General features: G+C 44.1%; 1 protein-coding gene across 1 annotated transcript in view; it reads right to left on the bottom strand.

The window, feature by feature from the left end:
- TBC1D16 (TBC1 domain family member 16) overlaps positions 1-22,772 on the bottom strand; it is a 527,005-nt gene that overhangs the window by 359,305 nt on the left and 144,928 nt on the right. The window contains exons 5-6 of the mRNA XM_089673068.1: positions 12,734-12,882; positions 12,002-12,136 (exon numbers count right to left, since the gene is read on the bottom strand). Of these exons, the coding sequence (XP_089529194.1) occupies positions 12,002-12,136; positions 12,734-12,882 (284 nt within the window). The remainder of the gene's footprint in view (positions 1-12,001; positions 12,137-12,733; positions 12,883-22,772) is intronic.

Genomic DNA, 22,772 nt, shown 5'->3' on the forward strand with positions numbered 1-22,772 from the left:
TGCTTTTTTATGTCTCTGTGTCAGCAGTGGGGTCCTCCTGGGTCTCCTGCCATAGCGTTTCATTTCATTTAAATGTCGACGGATAGTTCGCGCTGACACTGATGCTCCCTGAGCCTGCAGGACAGCTTGAATGTCTTTGGAACATGTTTGGGGCTGCTTATCCACCATCCGGACTATTCTGCGTTGCAATCTTTCATCAATTTTCCTCATCCGTCCACGACCAGGGAGATTAGCTACAGTGCCATGGGTTGCAAACTTCTTGATAATGTTGCGCACTGTGGACAAAGGCAAATCTAGTTCTCTGGAGATGGACTTGTAACCTTGAGATTGTTGATATTTTGCCACAATTTTGGTTCTCAGGTCCTCAGACAGTTCTCGTCTCCTCTTTCTGTTGTCCATGCTTAGTGTGGCACAGACAGACACACAATGCAAAGGTTAAGTGAACGTCTCTCCTTTTTATCTGCTTTCAGGTGTGATTTCTATATTGCCCACACCTGTTACTTGCCCCAGGTGAGTTTACAGGAGCATCACATGCTTGTAACATTCTTATTTATCCGCAGTTGTGAAAGGGTGCCAATACTTTTGTCCAGCCCATTTTTGGAGGTTTGTGTGACATTATGTCGAATTTGCTTTCTTTCCTCCCTTTTTTTGTTTTGTCCCAATACACACAAAGGGAATAAACATGTGTATAGCAAAACATGTGTTAATGCAATACGTTTCGTGAGAAATACATGATTTCCTGGAGAAATATCAAGGGTGCCAACAATTTCGGCCATGACTGTATATATATATACATACAGTCATGGCCGAAATTGTTGGCACCCTTGATATTTCTCCAGGAAATCATGTATTTCTCACGAAACGTATTGCATTAACACATGTTTTGCTATACACATGTTTATTCCCTTTGTGTGTATTGGGACAAAACAAAAAAAGGGAGGAAAGAAAGCAAATTCGACATAATGTCACACAAACCTCCAAAAATGGGCTGGACAAAAGTATTGGCACCCTTTCACAACTGCGGATAAATAAGAATGTTACAAGCATGTGATGCTCCTGTAAACTCACCTGGGGCAAGTAACAGGTGTGGGCAATATAGAAATCACACCTGAAAGCAGATAAAAAGGAGAGACGTTCACTTAACCTTTGCATTGTGTGTCTGTCTGTGCCACACTAAGCATGGACAACAGAAAGAGGAGACGAGAACTGTCTGAGGACCTGAGAACCAAAATTGTGGCAAAATATCAACAATCTCAAGGTTACAAGTCCATCTCCAGAGAACTAGATTTGCCTTTGTCCACAGTGCGCAACATTATCAAGAAGTTTGCAACCCATGGCACTGTAGCTAATCTCCCTGGTCGTGGACGGATGAGGAAAATTGATGAAAGATTGCAACGCAGAATAGTCCGGATGGTGGATAAGCAGCCCCAAACATGTTCCAAAGACATTCAAGCTGTCCTGCAGGCTCAGGGAGCATCAGTGTCAGCGCGAACTATCCGTCGACATTTAAATGAAATGAAACGCTATGGCAGGAGACCCAGGAGGACCCCACTGCTGACACAGAGACATAAAAAAGCAAGACTACAGTTTGCCAAAATGTACTTGAGTAAGCCAAAAGCCTTCTGGGAAAACGTCTTGTGGACAGATGAGACCAAGATAGAGCTTTTCGGTAAAGCACATCATTCTACTGTTTACCGAAAACGGAATGAGGCCTACAAAGAACAAAACACAGTACCTACGGTAAAATATGGTGGAGGTTCAATGATGTTTTGGGGTTGTTTTGCTGCCTCTGGCACTGGGTGCCTTGACTGTGTGCAAGGCATCATGAAATCTGAGGATTACCAAAGGATTTTGGGTCGCACTGTAGGGCCCAGTGTCAGAAAGCTGGGTTTGCGTCCAAGATCCTGGGTCTTCCAGCAGGACAATGACCCCAAACATACGTCAAAAAGCACTCAGAAATGGATGGCAAAGAAGCGCTGGAGAGTTCTGAAGTGGCCAGCAATGAGCCCAGATCTAAATCCCATTGAACACCTGTGGAGAGATCTTAAAATTGCTGTTGGGAAAAGGTGTCCTTCCAATAAGAGAGACCTGGAGCTGTTTGCAAAGGAAGAGTGGTCCAAAATTCCGGGTGAGAGGTGTCAGAAGCTTATTGATGGTTATAGGAAGCGACTGATTTCAGTTATGTTTTCCAAAGGGTGTGCAACCAAATATTAAGTTAAGGGTGCCAATACTTTTGTCCAGCCCATTTTTGGGGTTTTGTGTGACATTATGTCATATTTGCTTTTCTGCCTCTGTTTTATATTTGTTCCAATACATACAAAGGGAATAAACATGTGTATAGCAAAACATGTGTTAATGCAATACCTTTTTTGTGTGAAATACTTGATTTTCAGGAAAAATATCAAGGGTGCCAACAATTTCGGCCATGACTGTATATATATATATATATATATATACACATACACACACACACACACATGTGATTCGCGCTCCCATGGTTTTCACGTCCCTCCCAGAAAGCATTAGATTGCTCGTCAATACACCAGTAATCACATTTAACCACTTGATTGCCAGGAACACGCTCATTCACAATAAACCTTCATTGCTAGTATAGTGTCTGAATGTATCAATATCTTTGATCAGATCAGCACTATACCAGTGTTCACATTAGTATAGTGTCCCCAAAAACACAGCGTTAGCGGGATCAGCCCCGGCACCTGCCAGCAACTGTGTTTAGCCCCTACGCTTACCCCTCCCCCCTTCTCCCCCAGCAAGTGCAGTGTCAGAAGGTCACATTGCACACAAAACTGCAGTGTTTGCAGAATCAGTACCCGTACTTCACCATTCACTGCCCAACCCGTAATACAGGTGGAAACAGCAAATTTAATTACTCCCCATTTTTTGGAACTGTTTTTCAAGGAAGATCTGTATGCATCGATAATTTAAATTATTTTTGGGCCTAACCCTCAACATGGGCACTACTACAAAAAATGAATTGCGGTTGTATTGGTCCACAGACCCGGATCATCATATGTCCATATTCTCTGCTGCCATGGCCAGGCATAGATATGAGAGTATAATGTGTTTTATGCATTTCAACGACAATACACTCTGTCGTCTTCGGGGTGACCCTGAATTTGACCGGCTACACAAAATTCATCCCCTTGTAAATCACCTTAACCAAAAATTTGCAGATGTCTATACTCCCCAGCAAAACATCTGCGTTGAGTCCATCATTAATTTTTCTTGCCGTCTTCCATTCAAACAATTTCTCCCCAGCAAGAGTGCCAGATATGGGGTCAAGATGTATAAGACTTGTGAGAGGGCAACAGGCTATATATATACTTTTCGGATTTACGAGGGATTGTCATTTTCCAAAAACTTGTGGAAAAAAAATAGATTTTCCATGGACTCAATATGCCTCTCAGCAGATAGCTTAGGGTGTCTACTTTCCGTAAAGGGGTCATTTAGGGGTGTTTGTACTGCCCTGGTATTTTAGCACCTCAAGAAATGTGATGGGCAGTCAAAGTAACAACTGTGTAAATTCCATTATCTACAGTTGTGTCCAAAATTATTCAACCCCCAATGCTGTAAAGGGGTTTAGGGACTATAGTGTACATTTGGAATTGTATTCAGAATCAAATCCTACAAGGACGTTGTAACTACCCAAATGCAACTAAAATGACATCAATTGTTTATGTAATACAGTAGTAAATGGTTCTTATGTGGTTTCTTCATTGCCACAATTATTCAACCCCTTAAAGACTACCACTCTGAAGAACAGAGGTTCATACAGGTGCTTTCCATCAGGTATTGAAAACACCTGTGGATGTCACCGAGCAGCAATCAAGCATAATAAGCACCAATTAGGCAGCTTTAAAATGACTGTGATACTCAGCTCCTTCTAGACATTTACTGGTGTGGTTACAAACATGGTGAAGGCAAGAGAATGGTCCAGGAAGACAAGAGAAGAGGTGATTTCTCTTCACAGGAAGGGCAATGGCTATAAGAAGATTGCAAAGATGTTAAACATACCAAGAGACACCTTAGGAAGCATCATTCGCAAATTCAAGGCAAAGGGCACTGTTGAAACGCTACCTGGTCGTGGCAGAAAGAAGATGCTGACTTCGACTGCTGTGCGCTACCTGAAGCGTAGAGTGGAGAGAAGTCCCCGTGTGACTGCTGAGGAACTGAGAAAAGATTTGTCAGATGTGGGTACAGAAGTTTCAGCCCAGACAATAAGACGCACACTGCGTAATGAAGGCCTCCGTGCCAGAACTCCCAGGCGTACCCCCTTGCTGTCTCCAAAGAATAAGAAGAGTCGACTGCAGTATGCCAAAAGCCATGTGGACAAACCACAAAAGTTGTGGGATAGTGTTCTGTGGACTGATGAAACAAAATTAGAACTGTTTGGGCCCATGGATCAACGCTATGTTTGGAGGAGGAAGAACAAGGCCTATGATGAAAAGAACACCTTGCCTACTGTGAAGCATGGTGGAGGGTCAATCATGCTTTGGGGCTGTTTTGCTTCTGCAGGTACAGGGAAGCTTCAGCGTGTGCAAGGTACCATGAATTCTCTTCAGTACCAGGAGATATTGGATGGAAACGTGATGCAGTCCGTCACACACCTGAGGCTTGGGAGACGTTGGACCTTTCAACAGGACAATGATCCCAAGCATACCTCCAAGTCCACTAGAGCATGGTTGCAGAGGAAAGGCTGGAACATTTTGGAGTGGCCATCGCAGTCACCAGACTTAAATCCGATTGAGAACCTCTGGTGGGACTTAAAGAAAGCAGTTGCAGTGCGCAAGCCTAAGAATGTGACTGAACTGGAGGCCTTTGCCCATGAAGAATGGGCGAAGATACCCGTAGATCGCTGCAAGACACTTGTGTCAAGCTATGCTTCACGTTTAAAAGCTGTTATAACTGTAAAAGGATGCTGTACTAAGTACTAAGATTGAATGTCACTTGGGGGTTGAATAAAACTGATAATGCTGTGAGCACAGAAAAGACATTTGTGGTTATTTCATTATAACTGTTATGTTATATTTGTCTGACCTACAAGTGCCTCTTTAATGTAAATGTAAGCAAGATGACTGAATGATCAAAAGCAATGTCAAACTGGCCAAAACACTCAATTTCAGTGGGGGTTGAATAATTTTGGACACAACTGTATACCATAGTTTGTAGATGCTATAACTTTCACACAAAGCAATCAATATACACTTATTGGGATTTTTTTTAACCAAAAACATGTTGCAGAATATATTTTGGCCTAAATTTATGACAACATTTGAGGGTTTTTTTGAATATTTTTTATGACAGAAATGAGAAAATATTGTTTTATTTTTAGAAAAAAATTTTTTTTCAAAACTTTGTTTATAGAGCCAAAAATAAAAAGAGCACAGGTGATCAAATACCACAGAAAGAAAGCTCTATTTATGTGAAAAAAGGACATAAATTTCATCTATGTACCGTATTGCATGACTGCGCAGTTCTCAGTTAAACTAGTGCAGCACTGTATAGCAAAAAAATGGCGTAAATTGCAGTATCTATACCATAGTTTTTAGACGCTATAACTTTCACACAAAGCAATCAATATACACTTATTGGGATTATTTTAACCAAAAACATGTAGCAGAAAACATTTTAGCCTAAATGTATAACTAACTTTGAGTTTTCTATATATTTTTTAAAGCCGAAAGTAAAAAATATTGTTTTTCTTCAAAATTTTCGGTCTTTTTTTATTTATAGCACGAAAAATAAAAAAAGCGCACAGGTGATCAAACACCACTGAAAGAAAGCTCTATTTGTGTGAAAAAAGGACATAAATTTTGTTTGGGTACAGCATTGCATGACCGTGTAATTATCAGTTGAATTAGTCCAGCGGCGAGTAGCAACAAGAGGCCTGGTCATTAAGGGGGGTAAATCCTCTGGAGGGCAAGTGGTCAAAAATGTGTTGAAATTTTCCACCTTTTACGATGACTTTCTATTTTGAACCTTTAACCCAAAGATTTTATTGTATACATTTTTTTATAAAACCGATAGAATAAAAAAAAAAAAAAGATGCTGCCCATAGCTACGGTATCAGTCTTTTTATCCCCTCATTACACTTGATGAGCAATAATACGTGCCGAACATGACCCATTGCACACAGTAATGCCACAGTGCAGGGGTTTTGGGGGTTAAAACAGATGGTTAGAAAGTGACATAATACCTCCACACAAATACCTCCTGAAAAGTAATCAACTGCAGAATGCTCTTTAGAGGGAAAAGCTTGTGTAAATGAGCCCTAACAATTATATATATTTTTTGAAATCTTGAAAGCATTTTGTTATACAGTCATGGTCTGCACCACTTCAGCCAGAAAATTGTTGCAATTACAAACGTTTAGGCAGTCTCATGTTTGTTTCTTTTGTTTGTATAGATTTGACACAACAAAGTGGAGAAACAAAAAGACAAAATCGGACACATTCCATGCAAAACCCCAATAATTGACTGAACAAAATTATTGGCACCCTCAATTTAATATTTGGTAACACACCCCTTGGAAAAAAATAACGGAAATTAATAGCTTTCTGTAACCATCAATGAGTTCCTTACACCTCTCTGCTGGAATTTTGGACCACTCTTTTTTCGCCAACTGCTCCAGGTCTCAAATTGGTAGGGTTCCTCTTCCCAACTGCTTTTTTGAGATCTCTCCACAGGTGCTCAAAGGGACTGAGATCTGGAGTTACATAGTCTGGCTGAAAAAAGACAAAAGTCTATTCACTTCAACCATTAAAAAAAATATAATTCTACACCCACAGTTGATCCAAAGGAAGGCAAAAAAAACTCAGCAAAGCATGATCCAAATTGCTCCTGCAGGGGAAAAAAAATTCCTTCCTGATCCCCCAAGAGGCAATCAGATATTCCCTGGATCAATTTCACTGATAAATGTTAGTATCCAGTTATATTCTGTGCATCCAAGAACAAATCTAAGCCTTTTTTAAAGCAATCCACTGAGCTGGCAGGAACCAACTCTTGAGGGAGTCTAGTCCACATTTTCACAGCTCTTACTGTGAAGAAACCTTTCCATATTTTGAGATTAAATTTATTTTCCTCCAGATGTAAAGCGTGCCCCCTTGTCCTCTGTGATTACCTCAGTTTGAATAACTCTACACTGAATTCACTATAGGAACCACTGCCGTATTTATACATGTTGATCATATCCCCCCTTAATCTCCTCTTCTCAAGAGAGAATTAATTTCCTCTAATCTTTCATCATAGCTTAGTTCCATACCTCTTATCAGTTTGGTTGCCATTCTCGGTACTTTATCCAGTTCTCCAATGTTCTTTTTGTGAATTGGTGCACAAAACTGAACTGCATATTCCAGATGAGTTCTTACTATTGATTTGTACAGGGGTAAAATAATATCCCTCTCTCTTGAGTCAATACCTCTTTTAATACAAAAGAGGATGTTGCTCCCTTCAGAAACAGCAGCTTGGCATTGCATGCCATTAATAAGCTGTGAACCAGAACTCCCAGATCCTTCTCCATATTTGATCATTGAATTCTTTGCTAGTGTTCAGATTTCCTAATGCCATGCACACAGTCAAGACATCCAGTGCCTGAAGCAGCAAAGCAACCCCAAAACATCAGTGAACCTCCACCATGTTTGACCGTAGGGACTGTATTCTTTTCTTTAAAGGCCTCATTGCTTTTTCTGAAAACAATAGAATGATGGGCTTTACCAAAAAGCTGTAATTTTGTTTCGTCTGTCCACAGCACAGTCTCCTAAAAGGATTTTGGCTTCCTGAGGTAAGTTTTGGCAAACTCCAAACTGGCTTTTTTATGTTTCTGTGTCAGCAGTGGGGTCCTCCTGGGCCTCCTACCATAGCGTTAGTTTTCATGCAGATGGTGACGTATAGTGCGAGTCACAGTTGTACCCTGTGCCTGAAGCTTGAATTTGTCTGGAAGTTGATCGATGTTGTTTATCCACCAAACGATTCTTCATTGCAGTCTTTGATCAAGTTTTTCTCTTTCCACACAGTGGACACAGGAACATTAGGATCTGTTAAGTGATACAGGTGAGTTTAAAGTGGTTGTAAAGGCTGAAGGTTTTTCCCCTTCATGCATTCTATTCATGAAGGTAAAAAACCATGTGTGCAGTAGCTCCCCTAGCCCCCTCAATACTTACCTGAGCCTCATCGCGATCCAGTGATGTGAATGACAGCCTCGGCTGTGAGGGGTCTCTGCCTCCTAATTGGCATTGCCATTGCCATTTGGCTACTGCTGCTGTCCATCACAGCCAGTCAGCCAATGAGCAGAGAGAGGGGGCAGGGCCAAGCTGTGGCTCCATGTGTAAATGGACACACGGAGCAGCGAGTGCCCCCATAGCAAGCTGCTTGCTGTGGGGGTACCAAACAGACAGGAAGAGCCAGGAGAGCCTGCGGGGGACTCGAGAAGAGGATGATCCAGGCTGCACTGTGCAAAACCACTGCACACAGCAGGTAAGTATAGAAATATTTGTTATTTTACAAAAAAAAAACATGAACCTTTAGAATCGCTTTAATTACAAGTTACAGGAGAATCACTAACTTGGAATGCAATTATTTCTTACAATTTTGAGAAAGTGCCAATAATTTTGACTAGTCCATTTTGGGGGTTTTGTGTTGAATGTGTCAGATTTGGCCTTTTGTTTCTTCGCTTATTTGGGTCATACCAATACAAACCAAAGAAATAAACATGAGAATGCCTAAACATATGTAATTACAACAATTTTCTGGGCAAAATAGTGCAACATCTGACAGAAATGTAGGGGTGCCAATAATTTTGGCCTTGACTATCTGTTCAAAAAAATACCTCTACTCTCCTCTGGCTTTTCTTCGCTACCTCTGAGGACTAGAGAACCACACCCTCTATGCTATAGAGCACTCACTAGATGTGGCCCTTTGAATGCCTTTATCTGACCCTCGAAGCACTTTTCCTTCTACTGATATGAGGCACTATTCCTTCCATTGACACCAAAGATGGGGCATGTATGCTCCCACTGACACTAACAAAGGGGTACTATTCCTCCCACTAATACCAGAAATAGGGAACTAATTCTTCCACTGACACCAATGATTACATAGTTAGTCTGGCTGAAAAAAGACAAAAGTCCATCCATTTCAACCATAAAAAAACAAAAAACAAGTTGTCCTATAGCCGCAGTTGATCCAGAGGAAGGCAAAAAAACCCAGCAAAGCATGATCCAATTTGCTCCTGCAGGGGAAAAAATTCCTTCCTGACCCCCCGAGAGGCATTCAGATATTCCCTGGATCAACTTTACCTATAAATGTTATTACCCAGTTATATTACCGTATTTTCCGGCGTATAAGACGACTTTTTACCCCTTGAAAATCTTCCCAAAAGTCGGGGGTCGTCTTATACGCCGGTAACGGCATGCTGACACTCCCAGTACAGGGGTGGGCAGGGGCTGCTGTCTCTTACCTGGCTCCGATCCCATGACGATCCGGTCCAGGAGGCACGGCTGCTCCTTCCTTCGGTTCGTCCACTGGATGTTCGTGCGGCTGCTCGGCTCCGCCTCCTCACCGGTGATTGGCCGCCAGAACTGTAGCTCAGGAAAGGCACACAGGCGTCCAATCACCGGCGAGGAGGCGGAGCTGAGCGGCCCCGCGAAAATCGAGTGCAGATGCACCGTACTGGAACAGGGGTCAGCAAGTGTCAGTGGGAGGAATAGTGCCCCATCGTTGGTGTCACTGATACCAATGATGGGGCATTATTCCTCCCACTGACACCAACGATGGAGCACTTTCCCCCCCCCCACTGACACCAACGATGGGGAACTATTCCTTCCCCCCCCACTGACACCAACGATTGGGCACTATTCCTCCCCCCCACTGACACCAATGATGGGGCACTATTCCACCCCCCACTGACACAATGATGGGACACTATTCCTCCCCCCCCACTGACACCAACAATGGGGCACTATCCCCCCCCCCCACTGACACCAATGATGGGATGCTATTCCTCCCACTGACACCAAAGATGGAGCACTATTCCACTGACACCAATGATGGGGTGCTATTCCCCCCAATCATATTAATGATGGGGCACTATTCCTCCCACTGACACCAATGATGGGGCACTATTCCTGCCACTGATACCAATGATGGGGCACTATTCCTCCCACTGACACCAATGATGGGACACTATTCCTCCCACTGATACCAATGATGGGGCACTATTCCTCCCACTGACACCAATGATGGGACACTATTCCTTCCACCGACACCAATGATGGGGCACTATTCCTGCCACTGATACTAAGGATGTGGTGCTATTCCTCCCACTGACACCAATGATGGGGTGCTATTCCTGCCACTGATACCAATGATGGGGCACTATTCCTCCCACTGACACCAATGATGGGGCACTATTCCTCCCACTGACACCAATGATGGGGCACTATTCCTCCCACTGATACCAATGATGGGGCACTATTCCTCCCACTAATACCAATGATGGGGCACTATTCCTCCCACTGATACCAATGATGGGGCACTATTCCTCCCACTAATACCAATGATGGGGCACTATTCCTCCCACTGACACCAATGATGGGGCACGATTCTTCCCACTGGTGTGCACTGGAAGAGGGGTAGTCTTATACGGCGAGTATAGCCCAAACACTACATTTTAAACAGGAAAAGTAGGGGGTCGTCTTATACGCCGGAAAATACGGTATGTGTTTCTAGGAAAGAATCCAGGCCTTTTTTAAAGCAATTCACTGAGATGGCCAGAACCAACTTTTGAGGGAGTCTATTCCACATTTTCACAGCTCTTACTGTGAAGAAACCATTCCACATTTGGAGATTAAATCTCTTTTCCTCCACATGTAAAGAGTGCCCCTTGTCCTCTGTGATGACCTAAGGGCGAATAACTCTACACCAAGTTCACAATATGAACCACTGATGTATTTATACATGTTGATCATATCCCCCCTTAATCTCCTCTTCTCAAGAGAGAATAAATTAAATTCCTTTAATCTTTCCTTATAGCAGAGCTCATCCATGCCTCTTATCAGTTTGGTTGCCCTTCTCTGAAGTCTCTTCAGTTCCCCAATGCTCTTTTTGTGAATTGGTGCCCAAAACTGAACTGCATATAACAGATGAGGTCTTACAAATGATTGTACAGGGGTAAAATTATGTTTCTCTCTCTGGAGTCTACACCTCTTTTATTACAAGAGAGGATTTTGCTCGGTTTAGAAACCACAGCTTGGCATTGCAAACCATTATTAAGTTAATGATCTACCAGAACCCCCGATCCTTCTCCCACATTGATCCCCCCAGTTGAACTGCCCCTAGTATGTATGATGCGTGTTGATAAATTTATCAACATTAAACCTCATTTGCCACATAGTTGCCCAATTAAACAGTGCATTGAGGTCGGCTTGTAAGTTGGAGACATACTGTAAGGACGTTATTCCACTACAAAGCTTGGTGCCATCTGCAAAGACTGAAACAGTATTTTTAATCCCAGATCCTATATCGTTTATAAATATATTAAGAAGTAAGGGTCCCAACACTGTACCTTGGGGTACACTGGTACAATGATGGGGCACTATTCCTCCCACTGACATCAATGATGTAATTTTTTTACTATGACTGACCACCAAGCCTATGGTATTGTTTACTCCCACCAATGTCCACAGTTTGGCACCACTAAAGCTTGAAGGGCAGTAAACTGGTTCTTTGTTTTGAAAATTTGGAGGCCCCTGCTATAGAAAATAGAAGAGGGACAGGGTTCTGTAGCCCTATCATGTTCCTGTTGTCCATTCTAGGACAGGAGTATAATACTGGGGGAATCACCAGGTGGAAAAAAAGAAGCCCGAAGAAAGAAAACTATTGAAGCCATCACGTCAAAACACTGATAAGCTGCAATAGATTACCTTTTGTAATATCTTTAGATACACTTTAATGTGACATATTATCTGAGAACAAGAATTCCAACCTCATAGCCTCTACATTCGGATTGTCCTCTCCTCTGAAGAACTGGTTACTTCGGTCTGTCCTCACAACATCTTTATCCACTGTAAACTGAACATTTCTCCAGAAATCTTTCTGAGCATCAGGGCTCATGGAGACTCTGTATATTAATGAAAAAAGACAAGAGGTGTTTTTACCATGCAAATAGTAAAACACTGACCATGATTTATTGAATATTTTACCTAAACTGTACTTAATTCATAACTGAGTAATCCATACTTAAAGTGGAACTGCACTGCATCTGAGCACCACAAACCAAAAACTCAATTAAATTAACTTTTAATATGTAAAACAAGCTCCCAAATCCACCCATGTCTCCATGCTTTATATCTCTGAGAAATCACTTTGAAAAACACCCCCTAGTATTTCTGGCTGTGGCCATCTTGAGTAAGGGCAGATGAATCATGCAGCATTTACTTCCGTAATCCATCTGCCCTTAGCTCATGCAAGCAGGAAGGAGGGTGTGGTTAGCTGAGAAAACAACTCGTTCCCTCCTGAAGACTCATGGGATGTATGAAATCATTTGGCAGAAACCAGGATGTAACTGAAGAAATGTTAATAAAAAAGTTTAAAACAAATACAATGTACCTTCTTATCTATTTACTAATGCTAGCAGCATTAGGGTTACAAATAATCAATATTGACAGACAGTGAAGTTCCACTTGACTGATGTTCTCAAAATACTGGAATGGTTTACCTTTTATTCTGGATCTGGGCATATTCCTCTCTTCTCTGAACCCGAAGAGATTCACGCTCCTCACTAGTGGATTCCCAGCTGTAGTATGCAAGAAGGAAAGGCCACACTTCCCCCCTCAAGGATGTCTCAATGCCACCAAAAAATATTGCCTTCAACAGAAAGGAAAATAAGGTCACTCGCTTGTGTCATGGCATTTCAAGTGACACTAAACTCTGATCTGACTTCCTATTAGAGGGTGACTGTTTGTTCTCTACTGTTCCACTTTATGTAGGAGTCTAGCCACCCTTACATGCTTGCTCCTGAAATGGACTATGGGACTTGTAGTGTGCATACAGCAATGCACATGACAACAACAACTAACATACACTGCTCATTTTAAACAAAAGGAAAGTCCAAGATATTATCGAATAACTCCTTTTCTAGGAATCCTCCAGGATTGTCACATGAGAGGTAATCCTGGAAGATTCCTAGAAAAGTAGTTATCAGGTAATAACTTGGACTTTTCCCAAGTCATCCTCCAGGACGGTCACATGAGATACCAAGGATGAATAAATAGGATGGGACTACCACTTGCAGGACCTTGCGAGCAAAGGTCAGATCTTGGGCAGAGTCCAGATCGATTCTGTAGTGTTTAGTGACTGTATAATCGCTGGACTAGGTGGTCACTTTGCAAATTTGCTCAATGGAAGCCCCAGCTCTCTCAGCCCAGGCGGTAGCCACAAACTGAGTAGAAGCCTTCAAACTTGGTAGACTGACTTTGTTTTTGAAGGATAAGTTCTACTAATAGTCATTTTAATCCATTTTTTTGATGCAGGGTTTGAGTTTTTTTGATGCAGGGTTCCCTCTGCCTGCTCCTCCAAATAGTACAAAAAGGGCTGACGACTTTCTGAATGACTTAGTGACTTCTGAGTATTGAAGGACGCATCTTCAAACGTCCAGCGAAGCAAATTCTTTCCTCTTCTGCTTACTGGTGATTCCGGCAGAAAGGTGGCAATACAATTTCCTGGGTTCTGTGAAAAGTAGATGTAACTTTAGGTAGAAACAGTGAGTCCAATCCGTTTTCAGGATCAACTTGTCTGGAAATAACATAAGAAACAGTTTAATGGATAAGGCTTGCAGCTCCCTAATCCTCCTAGCCGAAGTGATGGCTCCTAAAAAAAAAAGTTACTTTGAGAGTCAGAAACTTCACAGAAATCTTTTCCAGAGGTTCAAAAGGGGTTTTGGTTAATGCTTCCAGAACTACTGAATGGTGCCATGGAGATATGCTGACTGACCTGCAAGGCAGACTTCTAGCAATAGCCTTAAAAAATCTCCTTACAATAGCGTTCTCCCCAACGCCATGTTCAACTAAATGCTGCAGACTGAACTTTGAGAGTACTTGTGGAAAGTCCCAGATCTAGGCCTTCTTGTAATAGGTCCAGCACCATAAACAATTCCTACTGGAATCCTAAATAATCCACTCCCAAAGCTTCCTTTTTCTTCCTCAGAAAAAAAAAAAACAAAACGTGTTCACTTTTCTGTTTTTTCCGTGGCGAACAAATCCACCACCAGAGTCCAGTTGTGGATCAGTTTCCACTTCTTCGAGTCCAGCTGTGTCCGGATCAGGAAGTCCGCCAAGGTATTGTATTATCCCTTTGTGTACTACGGAGATTGATGCCAAATTGGCTTCTGCCACGATTAGCAAAAGGTAAGCTGCTCTCATCAGAATTTTTGATCTGGTGCCCCCTTGGTGGATGTATACCAGTATGGTTGAATTATCTGAGGGAATAAGCACATGGTGCCCCATGACTTCTTTCCTGAATCCCAGTAAACCTCTCTGGAATGCGGTCAGTTCTCTCAAATTGGAGGATGCTGATGCCAAGTCTGCCACCCAGATGCCCTGGCGAACTACCTTGTGCGTGGACCCCATCTGAACGTGCTCTCATCCATTGTTATGCATATTTGGATAGGTAGGACCCAAATTCTTCCTTCTCTTCTCCTTGCCGACCTCCACCACATCAATGATTTCTCGATTTGAATCCACCCATCCAATGACTGCGCTTGTCCGTCCCAATTGTCTACCAGATGGGACTGGAGTAGCCTTGTGCACAGTTGTGCCCACTGCATCAACAGGATGGCCCAGAAGGGCCTTGATGCCCACACTGCCACCAGGACCTGGCCTATGGCCCCCGGAAGCTTTCCGGACTTCTCTTTGGGTAGTACAATGTTCTGAAGTTGAGTGCTGATTATGTATCCCGGAAATACACTCTGTGCTGGAGAGAGATTTGATTTCTCCAGATTTAGCTTCCACCCTAGGAACGCCAGGATTTTTCTGGTGTTCTGTAGATTAGATAGGACTTTTGTTTATGTCCTGCTAAAAAACAGACAATTGTTGCGGTATGGAACGATTTACACCCCCTTTAGCCTCAGCTTCTGCATCGCCTTCACCATAATCTTTGTAAAAATGCACGAAGCAGAGGCCAGCCCAAAGTGGAGTGCCTGATAATGAAAATTCCAAATTTATTCCCCATCACTTAGTGCAATGGGATGAATGGGTACGTGAAGATACACATCTCTTATGTCTAAAGTCACAAGATAAGCTGATTGTGGAAGCAATCCTCTTATGGAGAAAATACTTTCCTGTATTTAACTGCCTTGTTTAACAGCTCTGCAGTGTTGTCACCAAAAAATTATCCGGGGGTATTGACCAAAAAAACTATCCGCTACCCTTCTTCTATAATTGGCAAAATGAACTGATTTTGACAAAAAGCTTTCCATTGTGGGAGAAAAAACAACCTTCCCCCCACACTGAGTCTGGTGTCATTGAGATTTGTTGGGAGTGGCTGCATTGGGAAAAAGAACACTTGTTTGCCATTGGCTCCAAAATATGTCAATTACTGAGTTTTGGCCAGCGATTCATGGCTGGGACTCGATCAACAAATCAACTGACAGGAGAAAGATCTGTGTTGTTTACACACGGATCTCTCCCCTGTCAGCAGGCACGTGCTGCTTTCTATCTATCTGCAAAGCAGAGCATGTCCCCTAGTAAAACAGCTCACAGTAATCACAACACAGTACGCTGTTAAAGTGATACTAAACCTAGGACCCTGCATTCACTATATCCTGTCTGTCACAGTACATAGCACATGGAACGGGCTCCGCAATGCCTGGTTGGGTTGCTTGAACCCTCACTAATGGACCATCCTGGAGAGCGCTGTCACCTTAGGAACTGATCTCTCCATGTGGAGCAGTTTATATCTGAGAAGAAAAAAATGGCACCTGGGCAGTCCTCCCGCAGATGGAGACCGGATAGGTATCTTGCCATAGCCAACACCCGACACCAAAAATCCCAACTCTGGCTCAGTGGCCATCATGAAAAATGCCACTCCCGGGTCGTGGAAGCTTACCCACATGCTGGAGAGAACCAGAGCGCCAGAGAGACAAGCATCCCATGCATGAGGCCAATACAGCAAGACGACCCCTTGAGAATGTGGAACTACCGGGGCCTCCCAGCATACCTCAACTAAGCCTGGCCTTTGCACCCTCCTTGCACACCACTTAGGCTGCTAGAGGGGCAAACAAAAAATTGCTCTGAGAATAAAAAGGAAAAAGTGTGGGAACAGAAAGGTACGTTTCTGAATACAGAGCTCCCTCCCTCATTACCTCCTCCCCCTCCCCAGTCTGAAACAGGACTGCCTTGCCTGCCATATTCAGGAAAGGGGACGAGGGGTACTTAAGGACACCTTCCCCAAGAACAAGAAAAAAATAAAAATAAACTGGGGATGCTGTCCTGGAGGATGTCTTGGAAAATTATGGGGAATAAGGAGAAGTACAGGAGTTAACTGAGGATGTTACAAGAGGCAAATAACCACAGTGTAGATTACAAGGCCATTAAGTAGTGGGCGTGTATGGATTATTTTTGGAGATTAAGGATATTGTTTAGTGTTACTTAAAAATAAACAGTTGAAAGTCATATGTTCAGCCAGTATTCTGATTCTAACACCTCTGCCACATTGGACATCCAGAACAAATATAAGATTTCTTGGCTACTGCTTCTTGGTTCTTCTCTATGAGATGACACTGGAAGCTGTAAGGTTTATCTGGGAAATACATGTGTCATCTATTCAGTGTGGTAGGGGTGGGTGACTCACAAGACAAGCAGAACAAAATGACACATCCTTTGACAGTTCACACATGTGCATTTTATTTTCTCATACTTTTCAATGTTTTTATTACTTGGCAGATGTACAATGAGATTATATTGTCCAGTTACAGAAAATCAGATTTGGTGATAGAATGAAACATAAAAGCTGTTTTTAAGCCAGCCATACATGGATTGAAATTTGGCCAGTTCAGTAGGGACTGGCTGAATTTTGATCCATGTAGGGGCAGGGAGGTTGTACAGAAGTCCATCTATTGATTAACTTCGGTACAGAAGTGTCCCTGCTATTGGAATACAATAGCTCAGGGGGGAGGATTATCTCATCAACATCAAGTGTGTGAATGGGGGAATCTAGTCATTTTTTTGTTCAACACACTGGTTAAGCAAAAAATTCAGCATGGACTGGCCAAGATTCAATCTGTCAATGCGCTGGCCGGGTTATACCCAAGTGAATTCATCGATCAACTTGGGTACAACCAGCCTGTCGGATTTTTTGCATTTGAACACTGCCATTGGTCTTAGCTGCTAGCAGTAATCATTATGTTCTGCTGGCAGGGAAGGACCCCCATCTACAGAACAAAATAGTTCCACCGGAGGCATTTATCTCATCAACACTGACTGTGTTGACTGTGAAAATCGAGCCATCTATGGCTTGCTTTAGACATGTATGAAGCAAAACAGAACTTTAGTAATCCTCTGCCCCCTCTAGTATAAAGTTTACCATAAATGATACAATCTAGTTGTACAATCTCATTTAGAGCTACCCACAAATATGTAGTGCAAGGGTCTGCTTGATTGTACAGAGATTGTATGGTTCAATTGTATGGTAAGCCTTATACTCACCTGTCCCTAATCTTAGCTTTGATGTTCTCCTCAACACTGACACAGCCTCTTGTCAGAATCTGATTGGTTGGCCTTGCACTCCTCAATTTCAGTTTAATCAAATGGACAGTTGGATTAAAAGTACAGTTACACTTAAAAGCTGAACTTCAGGCTCACTAAAAACATACAGCCTGAAATAATGGTTGGCTTCACTACATTTTTCCTCAGTGCAACGGATGGCACCAGAGGCCACTGCACTGCTGTGTGGAGACCTGAATGGAGTGTACACTTTGTGAACTTGTAATCAATAAAGTTACAAAATAAAAACAAAACAATAAAATAGTAAAATGTATGGTACTGGTTATCACTGCTTTCACAAAGCAGAAACCAGCCAACAGATTGTTTTAGGATAGATATAGACATATGTCTAAATCTCCCTTGCCTCTGAAGCCCAATCTGCTTTTGAATTGTGTACCAGAGGCTATTGACAGTCGGTAAGGAAGTGATGCGATGCCACAACATTTTTGCTGAAAAATGCAGTGCTTCCTCAATGACTTGAATGTGTAGAGTTCAGAGGGTGGGATACCTGCTTTTGCTTTAAGTAAACTTTGCCGCAGGCATGAGGCAGCCATGCCATGTAAACACCTCCATTAGTTGCCTATTGCAGCTTAAGATGATCCCTGGTTGGATTGATCTCTCCCTTTAAGCGGACACAGGAACAGCTCCCACCGAAATCATATAAACGATCAAACACATCTTTAAGGGGTCTTCAAATGGCTCAAAAAGAAGTCAAAGGTAGAACTTCCATAGTGTAGTAATTAGATATTTATTTAAACAATTCCAAACCAGCCAAATGGCTATTCACATAAAAACAAGAGTCAGAGACCCAGCAGGCATGTACTGTGTAACCCACAGTCAGGTGTACATACAAGGAGTCCCAAGATGGCGATTACCATCCAAACGTAATGACATCACCTTGCTCTATTTTGACATCACCACGCTCTGTTTTTGAATTTTTTAAATAAATATCTAATTACTACATTATGGAAGTTCTATCTTTGACTTCTTTTTGAGCCATTTGAAGAACCCTTTAAACGATCAAACACATCTTTTATGATTTCGGTGGGAGCTGTTTCTGTGTCCACGTAAAGGGAAACCTCCATTTTCGTGTGCACTCCTGAACGCTCGTTCGGTTTGCAACAAACTTACCGCCATCCACGACCTCTTTGTCTACCGCTCCCTCAACCTCCTGGCGATCACCGAAGCTTGGATCCAAACCACCGACTCTACCTCCCCTGCAGCACTCTCCTATGGAGGTCTCACCTGGACCCACTCACCCAGACCCAGCGGTCGGAAAAGTGGTGGGGTTGGTATGCTCCTGTCACCGCAGAGCACCTTCCAAGTCCTCCCAAACCCACCCTCTCTATCCTTCTCCTCCTTTGAGGCCCACTGCATCCGACTATTCTCTCCAATCCCCCTGAGAATCGCAATAATCTATTGTCCGCCTGGACACGTATCCTGCTTCCTCGACAACTTTTCCGCCTGGTTACCCTTCTTTCTCTCCTCCGAGCTGCCCACCATCATCCTTGGAGACTTCAACATCCCTACCAACATCAATAGCCCGGCCACATCCCAACTCCTCCACCTAACCTCCTCTTTTGCACTCGCACAGTGCATACAGTCCTCCACCCACTCCGACAGGAACATCCTGGACCTTGTTTTCTCTCATCTCTGCACCCCCCACAACCTCACAAACACCCCTTTCCCCCTCTCTGACCAGAACCTCATCACCTTCTCTGTATCCTCATCCTCTTACACCCACCCCCCCACACGTCAAAACATCACCAGCCGCAACCTCCGCAACCTGATCCCTGCCCCCTTCCACTCTGCAGCTGACCAACTTTATGACAGTATCCTTCCCCTGTTCTGCCCTGATCTGGCCACTACTGTTTATAAGAACTCGCTGTCAGCCGCTCTCGACTCCCTAGCACCCCTAACCACACAAAACATTAGACCCCGACCGCTTCAAGCCTGGCAGAATGACCATACCAAAAACCTCACACAACGCAGTCGTGTGCTAGAGCGACTATGGCACAAAACCAGATCCCAGCAAGTGTTGGGATCACCTACACTTCCTCCCTCCATGCTGCCAAGAAAGCCTACTTTGTAACCCTCATCAATACCCTCTCCTCCAGCCCTCACCGGCTCTTTTCCACCTTCAACTCCCTGCTGTCTCCGCCCCTACCACCACACAGTACCTCACTCACCGCCCACGAGATTGCTAACCACTTCCAAAGCAACATCGACGCAATTTGCAGGGACATCACCACTGCTCAGACTTCCTCCCCACCTAGCATCCCTCACATGAAAACCCCCTCAACACTCCTCTCCCTCGACCTCGCTACTGTCTAGACCTCCACCCCGCCTAACATTCCTCATGCTGAAACCCCCTCAACACTCCACTCCTTCGACCCTGTTACCACCGAAGAGGTCACTAAGGTCTTCTCTGAAGCTCGCCTTACCACCTGCCCCCTTGACCCTGTCCGCACACAACTCCTACGATCACCCTCCTCCTCCATCCTTCGCTCCCTTACTCACATCTTTAATCTCTCCCTCTCTACTGGCACATTCCCCTCCCCTCTGAAGCACGCGCACATCACTCCCATACTCAAAAAACCCTCCCTGGATCCCACCGACCCAAACAACCTTAGACCCATCTCCCTGCTGCCATTTTCATCCAAACTCCTTGAGCGCTTAGCCTATAATCGCCTAAGCTCCCACCTCACTGACAACAACTTCCTTGATCCCTTACAATCTGGTTTCCGTCCCCTACACTCCACCGAAACCACCCTACTCAAGCTGTCAGGAATGGACTAGCCAGCAATGGTGGGACTCACCTGCCTTTTGATCTGCAGTACCAGGGCTGGCCAGCGGGTGCTCCCAGCAATCAGAGACTCAACTTTGCAGCCAGCTAACACCTGGAACTGATTATGCTGGGGTATTTAAGGGATGGCCAGACTTGCAGACTCTGCCTTGGTGTTGTGTTTCTCTTGGGTCCTGTATCCTGTTCCTGCTCTCTGTTCCTGCTCTCTGTTCCTGTCTGATTCTCTGCTGACCCTGCTCTGATCCCTGGCTTGTCTGACCATCCCTCTGCCTGACCCTCTGTACTACGCTGCCTGCTACCTGTTCTGATCCCTGGCTTGTGACCCTGACCATCCCTCTGCCTGACCCTCTGTACTACGCTGCTAGCTACCTGCTGAACCTGGCCTGTGACCCCGACCAATCTCCGCTTGCTCCCCCTGTACCTACCTGCCCAATTGATATTGACCCGGCCTGCCTGACGACGCTTGCTTGTATGTACTGTTATCTGTGGGTGGTTGGTTTGGTTTGTTTGCACTGTATTATGTTTAGTATTGCACTGCGTTTATGTTTGTATTGTTAGTGTTAATAAATTATATTGTTTATCACATATCTGAAGTCTGCGTTTCCCTGCGTCAGTCACACACCTCTGGTCACACCTGGGAGCCCTGACACAAGCTCACCAACTACCTGCTAACCACCAAAGCCAATGGCCACTACTCAGTGCTACTTCTCCTCAACCTCTCTGCGGCTTTCAACACGGTTGACCACCCCCTCCTCCTCAAAAGACTATACTCCTTCGGCCTCAGAGACTTTGCTCTCTCCTGGCTCTCTTCCTATCTATCACAATGATCCTTCAGCATTACCTATAATGCTGCCACCTCCCCCTCACTCCCCCTCTTTGTTGGGGTTCCCCAAGGTTCTGTCCTCGGGCCCCTTCTCTTCTCCATCTACACCCTCTCCCTTGGTCAACTGATACACTCCCACGGCTTCAACTACCATCTCTATGCCGATGACACTCAAATCTATCTCTCTACCCCTCGCCTCACCCCTTCAGTCTCCGCCTGAATCACTAGCCTTCTGAATGATATATCAGACTGGAAGTAACTCCACTTCCTCAAATTAAACCTTGCCAAAACCGAGCTCCTAGTTTTCCCCCCAGCCCGCGCCCCCAACCTCTACATCACGACCAACAATGCCACCATCAGCCCCACCCCGCAAGCCAGAGTACTAGGTGTCATTCTAGACTCCAATTTGTCTTTCCAGCCCCAGATCCAATCGCTGACAAATTCATGCAGACTCCACCTCCGCAACATCTCCAAAATATGCACGTTCCTAACTCCAGAAACTACAACTCATTCACTCCCTTATCATATCATGACTTGACTACTGTAACTCCCTCCTCGCTGGCCTACCCCAACACAGGCTATCCCCGCTTCAGTCTATCCTGAATTCTGCGGCCAGACTCATCCACCTTACTAACCGCTCTGTATCCGCCACCCCCCTCTGCCAATCACTCTACTGTCTTCCGATTGCCCAACGCATAAAATTCAAAATACTAACATTGATGTACAAAGCTGTTCATAACACTGCCCCAAACTACATCACTGACCTGATATCCATCTACCACCCAAAACGCACTCCCCGCTCCTCACAAGACCGCCTACTCTCCAGCTCCCTGGTCTCCTCCTCCCATGCCCGTCTCCAGGACTTCTCGAGGGCTTCCCCCATCCTCTGGAACTCACTACCCCAATCCATCAGACTGTCACCTACCATCCTCACCTTTAGGCGCACCCTGAAAACCCATCTCTTCAGAGAAGCCTACCCCACCCTCACCTAACTGCTGATCTCCTCCGCTCTCCCCACCACTCCATCCCCCACAGCTATTTCCTCCTGTACCACTCTCCCTTCCCTCCTAGATTGTAAGCTCCAAGGAGCAGGGCCTCGAACCCCTCATGTATTTTATTGTATTCTTACTGTACTGCCTCATGTATGTTGGCGCTATTTAAATGCTGTGTAATAATAATATTTAATAATAATAATAATAATAATAATAATAAAAATAAAGGGAGAGATCAATCCAACCAGGGATCATCCGGGGATATTGATTGCTCTATGACTCCTTGAGGGTCGAATTTTTGAGGTGAGCGCACACACTAGAAGGTGATGGATAAAATTGGCACCATAAATATGAGCATGCAACAAAAAGTGGGAATA

The sequence above is a fragment of the Staurois parvus genome, unplaced genomic scaffold (assembly GCF_062004578.1).
Source record: "Staurois parvus isolate SC_StPar_1 unplaced genomic scaffold, SC_StPar_1.0 ptg000134l, whole genome shotgun sequence".
NCBI lineage: Eukaryota > Metazoa > Chordata > Amphibia > Anura > Ranidae > Staurois > Staurois parvus.